Source organism: Nicotiana sylvestris, chromosome 8, assembly GCF_000393655.2.
Source record: "Nicotiana sylvestris chromosome 8, ASM39365v2, whole genome shotgun sequence".
NCBI classification, from domain to species: domain Eukaryota; kingdom Viridiplantae; phylum Streptophyta; class Magnoliopsida; order Solanales; family Solanaceae; genus Nicotiana; species Nicotiana sylvestris.
In genome coordinates this window covers 159904898-159917898 of record NC_091064.1, presented here as the reverse complement: position 1 = coordinate 159917898, position 13001 = coordinate 159904898, and the positions used below count along the sequence as shown (strand labels likewise).

The following is a 13001-nucleotide window of genomic DNA, read 5'->3' as shown; positions in this document are numbered from 1 at the left end:
CTCGCAAACACTTCTCATTTTATTTCAATAATCCCTCAAATGGTCTACCGAATCCCCACACCCATCATACAAGTCAAACTTTGGCACTTTAAACCTCGCAGGCAAATGAATGTCGGGGGACATAGACAATTCTTTGTAAGACATGCTACCTTGGTCTCTCGTTCCTTGCTTGTTCATTGAAGACTGTTCTATGCCTTTCAGCCTCCTGGGTATCCCATCTCGCCCTTTTCTTCCTGTGAACTCTTCATTTACAACATGAGACCCATCCCGCGGACCCTGCTTGTATGAGTTGGGAACCTTGTGGGCAACCTCTGAGGGGTAATATTGGGCATCATGAGATTTGAATGAGTATTCATTGTCGGAGATAGTAGATGTGACAGGAGGGCGATTTTGGGGAGAGGTAATTGGAGGATGAGTGATGGATCTACTAAGACGGTTGGGAAAGCTGTGATAAGTGGGTAGATCTGGAGAGTATGGAGGATCATCTGGCATTGTGTTCGGAGCTTGGGTAAGGACGGCATCTAGGAGGCTAGGTGGTGGCGGGGGTGGTACCTTCCCAGTCATCCAATCCTGATACATGTTAGCCATGTGTTGTTTTAACATCTTTACCTCTTCAACCAACCCATTGTTCTGTTCAACCAACTGCTTTCGAGCGCCGGTATCAACCAACTCAGTTCCGTTGTTGTCTACCATTGCCTTTTGACTTTGTGTTGTAGAGAAGAGTTACCATTTTAAAAACCACAAACCAACCACCCTTCTGCTATGAATATAACAAAATGAAGTCATCACGTTAGCGTTAGGGCATTTAACATAAGATAATCTCACTTTACGTGCAATGCACCTAACCACAGTTATCGGTTCTAAAATGACTTCGAGGGTACAAAGGTCAGTTGGCATCATCCCAATTTGTTCATTTCAACCTTCTTTTTTCTTTGTCTTTCTAGCACTTCTTGACTTGCCCATTTTCCTTCATTTCTCTTTTTTTTAATCATTACTCTCTCTTTCTCTCATATCTCACATCCCACAATTGCACCTCTTTTTTTCCTTCCTTTTTTTCTTTTAATAAAAAAATAATTCGATCAAACCCTATGTAGGTTGCCTACGTATCATGACCCCGCATGAATCAGATCTTTGCGTAGTTCTGGGAGATCAGGAATAAAGTAAACAAACTAACGTTTCCATTTTTTGGTTCTTTTTTTTAAGGAAATCTAAGGAATAAACCACAGAAAGACATTTTGAATCCTCATTTGATATCCTAACGCAAGATTTCAAAGCAAGAAATGAAAAAAATAAAACAGAATGTTTTTGGATTTCAATTTTGATTGCCTAAAGGAAAAATTCCAATGACAAACAAAGATAAAGTATTTTTTTTATGTACAATATCCTAAAGTTCTAATGAAAATAAAAGGTTTTTTTTCATTTTTCACTAATTTCCCGAAGAAACACTTCAAAAGAAAATCTTTTTGGATTTTGGAATTAACACCTTAAAGAAAGCTTTTAAAGAAGTACTAAAAGAAATTTTTTTTCCATTTCTATAATTAGTATTCTAAAGAAAATTTATAACGAAATATAATATGCAACATCTCTTTTTTTTAGATTTTTACTTGTAACACATTTCCAAATGCAAAATAAGAAATACAGTAACAAAAGACTATAAAAACTTAACTAGACAATACAAACTCTAACATCACCTAAAAGACTAAATACTACTATACATGACTAGAAAAATAAAACAAAAACAATTGACTCAAAAACATAAAATTGCTCCTCGAGCAGCTCCTGAATGCAGTGATCCTAGGGTATCTGTCATATTCAAACTTCGGTAAATGAATCCACACCTGTATGAGAAAACTTTAAATCAACACTATGTGAGACAATAACACTCCCTACTGGACACATGGAAGACATGGTTGAGGCTATTTTTGCAAACTGACTTATTTGGCCAAAAGGTGGCTAGAAGTGCAAAATTTGGCTATGACCCCGCAAAGCCAAGAACCTAAGATTTACTAGGAAGACCGGACCCTATGTGGGTTGCCTACGTATCACGCCCCAAAAGACGAGAATCAGGTATGCGTAGTTCGGGTAGATTGGATACGGGCGAGAATAATAAAAAAAATCACTAATTCATAAAAATCACATTTTCTCTTGCTTTTTCTTGAAAAATGACGAAACATGAAAAATCTTTTTGGATTTTCTTTTTTTTTGATTTTTCAAAAATGATAAAGAGTGCAAAATCTTTTTGGAGTTTCCATGCTCTTTTTTCTTAATAAAATGTAACAAAAATATAATTGGGCCCTACTCGCTTCATCCTCATACTTCAACCTCTCTCTTTTTTTCTTTCTTTTTTCATTGTTTTTTTTCATTTCTTCATTTACCCTCAGTTATCATTGGTCCGCCAAATGACCCTTTTACCCTTGAATAAATGCAACATGTAGCACATAAAATGCATCAGGATGATCTTTTATTTTTTGGGGTATACCTGTCCTAGACGGACCCAACCCCTGTGTTGAGTCCCCAAAGTCAAATGCACATGATGCAAACAAACGTGCCTACTAGGGATCCGGCATGAGACTGAGTTATTCTAGGTTCAAAACCTGGGTTTATTGTTCTAGACCTGGCTTACCCGAGCGGACAGCTCGAGCCGGGGGGGCCACGTACCGGGAATACAGAAGCTTCACCGACTTTGCAACTTGTCCGAACCTCGTTCTAAATTTGGAATATGACTCTAACAGAAAAGAAGTCACACGAAGTGCACACTTCTTCATGATTTAGAAGACTCAGAGAGAAGAGGGATTTCGCAATAGTTTATATATAGTTCACGGAATATCAAAGAGGTAAAAGCAATCAATTAGCGTTAGGCCCAAATCATGTAACAAAATCAGATGATAGATAAAGTCAAATATAACAATTCATCTAAGCTCGAATTCTGAACCCTGAACCAGAGGTTCTAGGTTCTTGTCCTTAGCAGAGTCACTAGAGCTGTCACACCTCCTTTTTACACTACACTCATGAGAAGGGTACAAGTAAAGGGAGTTTTTCCAATTAAAGAACAATTGAAATGGAATTTATTATAAAGATTCAGAGTCGCCACTTGGGAGATTTATGGTGTCCCAAGTCACCGGTTGAATCCCGAATCGAGGAAAATATGACTCTGTTTAACAGTCCACGAACCAGAAATTTGAGTAAGGAATTCTGTTAACCCAGGAGAAGGTGTTAGGCATTCTCGAGTTCCGTGTTTTTAGCACGGTCGCTCAACTGTTATTATTGGCCTAATTATTTGATTTTAAAACACTTTTGGACCTATGTGCATTTTAACCTTTGAAAACCGCTTTTACTTATTTAAATAATTAATTCAAAGTTATTTAAAACATATCGCAAGCCACACTACATGAAATGCACCCGTGGTTCACGACACGCTCTATTTAACCTTGTTGTCATTAAAACCGGGTCACATGAAATGCACCCCCGGATTTTAGCATGTTTACTTTTTAATATTCAAAATTATGGTAGGGTCACATGAAATGCACACCCAAGCCCTTTTAATCTAATTTGATGTAGTTCAGTTGATGAGCAACAACCCAATATCTATATTGTGACAACATCATGTTCAGCTATAACCAATTCGAGTAAACATACGAGCAAATGACTAAGCGGGCAAATTCGAAATTACAATGAAACTGTGACTATCCAGCTAAAGGCAAAGAGCAATCTGTGTTGCTTGCTACAAAGAAAACCGAGAAGCAGAACAAGCCTTCACGCTTGCTGAACGAATCTCCAAAGAATAAAGGATTCCACCACATGGCCAAGGCCGTTTCCAATAGGTTGCAAACAACTATTTGTGATGCCACGTAATAGAAAATTTTCAAACAAACATGTAACTAGACTCAAAAGAGTAGAGTTTCAAAATAATCCAAACGTCCAAATGATAATATGTGATAATTACTAACATCATAGTTGCAAATACAATGCAACTTCAAAACGATAGCAATCAAGTTATGACAGCCAGGCCACAACTGAATGCTATTCAAAACCATAAATAAGAATTTTTGGCATAGCTCGCGTTTCATTCAAACACCAAATCCATATCATCTGAACACTAAATTAAGATTAATCAGGTTGACAGAAGAAAAGAATTGAGAAATATGAACCTGAACTTTCGATGAAACACAGCTTCACATACGAGCACTGTTTTGACGCTTGAATAACATACACGAACTCGAACAAAATGTAGCAGCACCGGAACCTCGCCGGAAATTCAAAATAGACGGAATCTCAGACAGCGTATCAACGAACACCTCGACGGAATTGAACAAATTCACTCGACCTGGATTTGGGTAGCATTTTCGAGCTGACTTTCGCACTGATTTGGGTTAGTTTCAGGGAGTTTTGGAGCTGGGTTTACTGCTGGGTTCGAACACGGTTCGCCGGATTCTATGCAAGTCGTCGGAATCAAACATTTTGGTCAGATTTCGTTTCGTCTGTATGTGCGTCCAACTGTTTCTCGTTTCTGTGCGTGTGTGTGGCTGTGTGCGTCGTTTCAAATTTTGTTTTTTTGTTTCGGCGGATGTTGCTGTTGAAGCAGACGACTCAACAGGGCGGGGGTCGTTTGTGTTCTGGTTGCTGGGGTGGTGTGAAGGAGATGAGGTTTCAAGGGGTGGGGGTTGTTGGTTTGGTTGATGTAGAGAGCTGGGTCGTTTGGAGAAGACGATGGGCAGGCAGGAGGGGTCTCTGTTGATACAAACGACGCGCAGGGGGAGGTGAAGAAGACGACGCAGGGGGGGTGGGGTGGGGTCTTTTCCAAAAGCTGCGCAGCGTTTGCGTATTTTCTCCGTTCCCCCTCGTTAGGTGTTAGCTTGTTTATATATACATAGGTCTAGGTTAGTTTTTGTAGGGTTTTTAGGTTAGTGGGTATGGGACTAGGGATTATGGGCTTGGCAATTGTGTGCTAGGTCCAAAATTAGGCCTAAAGATGGGTTGCCTGAGCCCAAGCTCTATTCTTTCGTCGCGAACGAGATTAAAAATACGGGCCCATTTGTTAATTGTTCCTACTATTTAAATAATTATTAAAATAAAACTAACCATTAAAACAAATCTATTTTTGGTATTTTCAAATATCATATTAAAATAAAAATACGATACCTTTTTTTGTATATTTTTTTAAAGATTTTTTTAGATTAAAAATGACTACAAAACATTAATGAATCTATTTTTGTGATTTTTATTTTCTTGAAATAAAACTAAAGTAACAGAGTCAAAATTACTTAAAATATTTATATTATGCCTAAATTAAATATTTTACGCTAATATATAAAAAATCTTGGGGAGAGTCAAAAATCACATGTCTATAGGCGGGACCAACAGAGGTGGGTTTGATAGGTACCGCTTGATCTTATCAAATGCCTCCTAGCACTCGTCAGTCCATCTGACCGCAACATCCTTGTTCGGCAACTTAAAGATGGGCTCGCAAGTTGCCGTAAGTTGAGAAATAAACCTGCTGATGTAGTTTAAATGCCCAAGCAAACTCATCACCTCAGTCTTATTCCTTTGGGGTGGCAATTCTTGGATAGCTTTAATTTTTGACGGATCCAACTAAATGCTTCGCCGACTAACTATGAACCCCAACAGTTTCCCAGACGGAACACCAAATGCACACTTTGCAGGGTTGAGCTTAAGATTGTACTTGCGGAGCCTCTGGAAAAACTTTCTCAAGTCTCCGACGTTGTCGGATTGCTTTCTTGACTTGATGATCACATTATCCACATAGACCTCAATTTCCTTGTGTATCATGTCATGAAACACGGTATTCATTGCGCTCATGTAAGTTTCCCCAACGTTTTTCAAACCAAATGGCATTACCATGTAATAGTACATCCCCCATGGCGTGATGAACACTGTCTTTTCTGCAGCTTCCTTATCCATCCAGATCTGGTGATATCTCGCATAACAATCCACAAAAGACTCGATCTCATACTTGGCACAATTATCAATTAAAATGTGGATATTTGGCAATGGAAAATTATCCTTTGGACTTGCTTTGTTGAGATTGCGGTAATCAACACACACCCTGGTCTTACCATCCTTCTTTGGTACTGGCACAATATTAGCTAACCAAGTGGGGTATCGCATGACTCAAATGACCTTTGCATCCAACTGTTTTGTGATTTCTTCCTTGATCTTCACACTCATGTCAGTCTTGAACTTCCTTAACTTCTGCTTGACGAGAGGGAATGTCGTTTGGCAATTTGTGAACTACCAAGTCAGTACTCAAACCCGACATATCGTCATAGGACCATGCAAAAATGTCTTTATATTTAAACAATGCTTTGATTATTTCTTCCTTGGTTTGTGGTTCCAAGTGTAAACTTACCTTGGTTTCCCTGATATTATCTGGATCCCCTAAATTGATTACTTCAGTTTCATTCAAATTAGGCTTGGGTTTCTCTTCAAAATGATTTAATTCTTTACTAATTTCCTCGAATGCCTTCTCTTCATCATATTCTGTTTCATCATCACACTCTATTTCTTGGATTATTATTTCAGAGTTAGATTGGCTTTTAAGACTTGGCCAAAGATTCCTCATGCATGTCATGTAATTGAAACCAGCATAAAAAGAACTGTACAAAGAAAGACAACAAAAATGACACTATTAGGAGTAATGGAAAAGGAAAATTGCATTTCATTAAAAATAAAGGATAGGAGGGTTTGTACATCAAAACAAGCAAAAAATAAAAATCTAGATTACAACCCTAGAATAATCCAGATAACAGAAAGGAATACAAAACAAACTACCAAGACTTCGTCCGAGTAGGGAGATGAGTAGCGTTCCAACTGTTAAGCTTCACTTTTGGCCCAATAAACTGCACATCTGCTTTGCTGGAACCTTCCCCAGTTTCTACCATGTACACCTCATCAAATAGACTCTGGAACCTTTCAATCAACTCTTTATCAAAGTCAACCACAAGCTTTGGAACTGCCGACACCGGACGCTTCACTATCCCTTACTTGACGAAAGACCTGGAGAGGCGTGGGATAGGCTTAGGGAGCGACCATGACTTCCTTTTCAACTTTTTAGCCTTCTTCACATCATCCCCTGTAGGCTTGAACCCCAGACCAAATGTACCCAAATTTTCGCGGAGAGACACTGGCTGTACGATATCTTGAAAAGATGCGCCTATACCCATGCCCAGCACAAAACCATTCTTCAACATTTCATTTGCTACCATGACGGTCGCAGAAGCTAGCTTTGGACCTGGAATGTATTCCCCTTCCAGAACCTTCTCAACTGACACTATTTCAGAAACTTGGTAAACCCAAGGCCCTTTATCATCTTCAACCTCAATAAATGGGACAAATGTATCATTGTAAGCACATAAGTTCTCATCACCATGCACAATGATTTCCTGTCTGTCCCACTCGAACTTTACCATCTGGTGCAAAAAAGACGGGACTGCTTTTGCAATATGTATCCAGGGCCTATCCAACAGCAAATTGTAAGATACGGCCACATCCAGTACCTGGAACTCCATGGTAAATTCAACTGGTCCTATTGTTAGTTCGAGCATGATATCGCCAATATAATCTTTTCCTCCTCCGTCAAAACCTCGAACACATACATTGTTCTTGTGGATTCGCTCAACATCAATTTTTAATTTATGCAGAGTGGAGAGAGGGCAAATGTTCGCACTGGAACCATTGTCAACTAACACCCTTGTGACCACAAAATCTTTGTATTTCACTGTGAGATAGAGAGACCGATTGTGTTCCGTACCCTCCAGAGGCAACTCATCATCCGAGAAGGTGATCCTGTTTGACTCAAATATCTTATTGGAAATCTTCTCCAAATGGTTCACTCTGATCTTGTGAGGGACATGAGCTTCATTCAGAATACTCATGAGGGCTCGGCGATGCTCATCCGAATGTATCAACAATGATAGAAGAGAAATCTGAGCGGGGGTCTTTCTCAATTATTCCACTATGGAGTAATCCTGCACCTTCATTTTTCTCAAAAATTCTTCCGCCTCCTCTTTGGTAACTAGTTTCTTCACTAGAATTGGACCATCTTTCAGCGGCTTAGTTTTCCTTAATTCCTCTAGGGCAAAGCATCTCCCCGAACGAGTCAAACCCTGGATTTCATTAACTTACTCTTCCACCTCTTTCCCTTTGTAAGTTACTATCACTCGCTTGTAATTCCAGGGAACAGCCTTGGTGTTATCTATCGGCAACTGGGTCACAGGTTTAATAAAACCAGGGGCAATGCGAGCCCCTTCCACGATAATGACAGGCTTACTTGCTACCCTCGGCACGACCACTTTCAGCTTTCCTTGCTTTGTTTCAACGTCATTTGGGAACCCCTTCGAGACTACCACATGTGGCTTAACATTGGGCATGCTTGGCTTGTCTGGTAGTTATCGAAGAAGTTGCCTTTGTAACAACTGGAGCTTTGACCGACTTACTTTCAACGGCATGGATCATCATAATAGACTTTGAAGGCTTCTTGGGCTCCCCATCCTTATGCACTATCTCGATCATGTGCATTTTGGCATGGGCTGGCAACGAATTTTGATTGATATTGGGCGCTTCTGCGCTCTGGACCACAATTTAGTTTGTATCAATAAGCTCCTAGATGGCGTTCTTCAAATGCCAATACTTTTCTGTGTTGTGCCCGGAGCATCAGAACAATATGCAGATATTAGGGAATAATCCAGGTTCTTTGGAGGGGATTTGGTAATTTTGACTCAATTGGCCTCAAAACATCCAACTGCCTCAACCTTTGAAATAAGCTGGTATAAGACTCCCCAAGCGGGGTGAAAGTTTTCTTCCGTAGTAGCCTTTCATTTCTGTACTCTGGCCTGGCTCGAATGTTTGGACCAGTAGGGTTTCGGTATGTTTGTGGAGGTGGGTAAGGGTTTCGTGGAGCTGGGGCACGCCATTGCGAGTAAGGAGGGGGTTGAGCATATGACTGTGTGATGGACATGGTATTGGGGTGGCCTGACTGAATACTGAGGCTCTGATGGTAGGAAGTAGTGTTGGGGTAGATTATATGGAGTTTGGGTATAGGTTTTAGGCTAGGTGTAGTGATGAGGAGAGCCCCCTGGGCCATGCCACGATCTTGAGATGACCATAGCAACATCTTCTTTCTTCTTTTTCCCTAACACGCCCCCGGTGCCATTCTAGATTGCTTGCATAGTTGCTTTGATGGCAGAGTAACTCATGATCTTGCTTGATTTGAGTCCTTCCTCTACCATTCCTCCCATTTTTACCACTTCATTGAAAGACTTACCTATGGCCGAAATTAGGTGACCAAAGTAAGTAGGCTCCAAAGCCTGAAGAAAATACTTCACCATTTCATCTTCCTCTATTGGAGGGTTGACTCGTGCTACCTGCTATCTCCAACGGAAACCATACTCCCTGAAACTCTCACTGGGCTTTTTCTCTATCTTCGTCAGAGACAAGTAGTCTGGGACAATCTCTACATTATACAAGAAATGCCGAGCAAAAGCCTGGGCCAAATCATCCCAAGTGTTCCACCGGCTATTGTCTTGGCGGGTGTACTACTCCAATGCTGCACCACTCAGACTTTGGCTAAAATATGCCATCAACAGTTCATCTTTCCCACCGGCTCCCCTCATTTTGCTACAAAATCCTCTCATGTGGGCCACAGGGTCTCCATGCCCGTCATACAAGTCAAATTTGGGCATTTTGAACCCGACAGGTAGCTGGACATCAGGAAACAAGCACAAATCCTTATAAGCCACGCTCACTTGGCCCCTTAACCCTTGCATATTTCTTAGTGATTGCCCCAAGCTTTTTACCTTTCTAAATATCTCCTCTTGCTCCGTGTTTTTAGGTGGCTTCTCAGTTTCGACAGGACGTTCAAAGTGGGGAGTGTAAGAGCAGTGATCTTGGACCTTGAAGTTAGGCTCTGGGGCATAGTACTGGTTATCTTGGGCTGGGAATACTGGCTCACTAGAAGATCGATGGAGTGTAGCTAGTAGAGGTGCTACGAAGACAGGGGTAGCTGGCGGAGGGGGGTATGTGGTTGTTTTGGCTGGTGAAGCTTGGATGGTTTGGGAGGTGGTGCCATGATAGTGGTGGTAAGGGGTGAAGCTTGGTGCGTGTTGAAAGGATAGATCAACAGCGGGGGGCTCTTGAGATTGAGCCAGTGGTGGGATGAAAGCAGGGTTGGCGGGGTATGATGGTGGAGGATGCCCTTTCATCCATGCCTGGTACATTTCGGCCATTTGGTGCTTCAGTTTATGTAACTCCTCTTTCAAACCAGGCTCAAATTCTTCCTCCTCTCTCGGCGGGTCAATAATACTTGCGTCCAATTCTTTGCCAGCCATGGTTGCCTTGTGTTTAGACCTGGTGTTGTATGGGTGGGTTGCCAGAATTCCAAACAAACTAACCACCTTCCTATTCTCGGTGACAACAACAAACTTGTTAGTGTTTAAGATTTAACAGATAGGCAACCACACGTTTGGGATGCAATGCACCTGAATAGTTAACTGCTTCTATTATGTATTTGAACGGTTGGATGCTTCATCCCGGCCTTAACTAACTCTTTCACTTTACACTTTCCCTTCTCTCTTTTCTTTTTCACTTATGCCTTTCTTTAGCCACTATTGATTTTCCCACTTGCTTCTTTCCCCCCCCCCTTCTTTTGCACTCTCTTTTGTTCTTTTGTTTTTCCATTCTTTCTTTCCACTCAATTTCTTTTCTTTTTTTACTTCCTCTTTTTTTTTTATCTTTTTCATTTTATGGTTATCATCGAATCCTATGGGGATTGCCTATGTATGATGACACCACATGAATCAGATCATTACGTAGTTCAGGAGATAAATGTAAAATAAAAGAAATATTTTTGGGTTTTCAAATTTTCATAAAATAAAATATTCTGATTTTTCTCTATTACAATGACTCCGTCCTACAGACGTAAACATAAAAAGCTAACATACTCTAAAAGAAATTGCAATACAGACTCGAAAGTGGACTAACAGACTCCAAAAGAAACTGAAAATACCGACTCAAAGGCGGACTAACAGACTCCAAAAGAAATTGAAACTACAGACTGGAAAAATAAAATCAAAAATACATAAGTGCCTCAACTACTACTCTGGGGGCCCACGGGACATCAGTCGGTCTCGCCGCGGGCCTACATGCCATATCTTCTCGGAGGCAATATAGGTCATCCATTATCTGACGGACAAAAATCATAACTGAAGCGAAGAACATGGACCTGGTCATGTCCTCGCATTCGTTGCACTTCATCACAATATAGTTAGCAATCCTTCTAACCTTCTTCCTGATGACGCCCTTCTCTTGTAACAGACGTTCAATTTGTTGAGATATGGCCTCCAAAACTTGTGTGGCCGTATGATTTTGCTCTTGTAATTTTGCAGATGCTCTTCTAGTTGTGACATTAAGGCATAGTAGTGTTCTCTTTCCGCCTTGAAGTTCATTGCTTGCTTGGTCATTTTGCTCTCAAGGGTATTGATCTTTTTCTTTAGACCCGTGATTCTTTTGTCGTACTTTTCCTTAAACTGTCGAACAAAACTTGCCCGTTCATCCGCATTCTTGGCTAACTTTGCTTGGGCCTTTGCTAGTTCACCTTCAGTCTTTTCCAAATCAAACCCATAGTCGCATACCTTCCACCTAAGGTTGTCTATAAGTTTCTCATCCTTTCACTTCTGGCAGGGTTCTCAGCTACTATTTTCATCTTTCGGATTTGGGCTCGAAGGACTGCATTTTCTTTGCCAATCTTTTCTTTTCACCCTCATCCACAACGGCTTGCAAACCAATCTCAAATTGAAGATCTCTAACTTGCTTTTCCAACTTGCTTATGGTGGCCATGTACTCATTTTCTTTGGTCAACCAGGCCCATTGTTCATGTGCCCCATCAGTGAAATGTTGGACGTGGGGCCTTTTGGTGGGCTGTTCAGACTCTCGATGGACTTGAACCTGTTTACCATACCTAGCCATGTAACTAGGCTCTACCTCACCCTTGGACAAATCCCGTACTCGCGTATGTGGCTCTAGGAACCTACACTGATGCCAAATCTGGTAAACTTTTTCTTCCGGGAATGTAGCTTTTGGACCTAGTTCAATGACTTGCTGACTTAAATCTTCATCATGAGGGATAGTTTGGTACCTGCCCAACTGGCATAGAACCCTGTGCGGAGCATACGGCTGAATACTACGAAGACACATTAATAGAAGATAGCACACTTCGACCAACATATAGATAACTTCGTTGACCGGGAGCCAACCAAATGTCTAATCATTTTTGCTTGTAGTCAAAGAACTCAAATGTGCGAACCATGCCTCTGTACCTTTTGGAAATTCATGACCATCCACCCGATTTTCGTGTTCTTCAATGCAGATAAGACCAGTCAGACCGTAGTTCATGTACCCCAGACGACGACAAAGGTGTTCTTCCATCCAGAGTTGTAGAAGCATGTTGCAACCCTCAAAAAAAAATTCCCCTGCTCGACAAACAGTTAGTGCTCGATAAATCTCTACTAGGATCATTGGTACAATAGTGCCATCGGCCCTATTGATCATGAAGTCAACTAATCCTACGAGCCCCAACTCTATGTGTCTGTCACTCCTTGGGAAGATTAGAGGACCTAAGAATGCCACAATGAAGGCCAATCCTCGGCGTGCCTCCCATTTGTCTTTATTCCCACGATGACTTAAACCGGTATCCGGAGCCTCAAAACCGTAGGGGTCCCCATAACGGAGGTATATGAAGTGGAATGTGAAGAATACTTCAATCAAGTTCCCATCTTTGACTTCTCGGCTAATACTTAGGAGGTCCAAAAACTTGAGAGGGGTTACAGCTCTTGGTGCTACTGGATATCGACACCTGAGATTTCCGTTAACACCAGCATAGCCCGCTATCTCCTCAAGTGTAGGGGTCAACTCAAAATCAGAGAAGTGGAATACATGGTAGGCTGGGTCCCAAAACGATATCAATGCTTCAATTATATTAATCCTTGGTT

The 13001-nt window shown here is 41.1% G+C and overlaps 1 protein-coding gene across 1 annotated transcript; it reads right to left on the bottom strand.

Moving 5' to 3' along the window:
• Positions 1-9551: 9551 nt before the first annotated feature.
• On the bottom strand, positions 9552-10343 carry LOC138875912 (uncharacterized). The gene has a single exon (XM_070154790.1). It carries the CDS (start codon positions 10341-10343, stop codon positions 9552-9554), a length of 792 nt encoding a protein of 263 aa, XP_070010891.1.
• Between the last annotated feature and the right edge of the window lie 2658 nt (positions 10344-13001).

Bases quoted from the DNA above. Each gene is read 5' to 3' on its own strand.
- LOC138875912 (XM_070154790.1), bottom strand. From the start codon at position 10,343: ATGGCTGGCAAAGAATTGGACGCAAGTATTATTGACCCGCCGAGAGAG.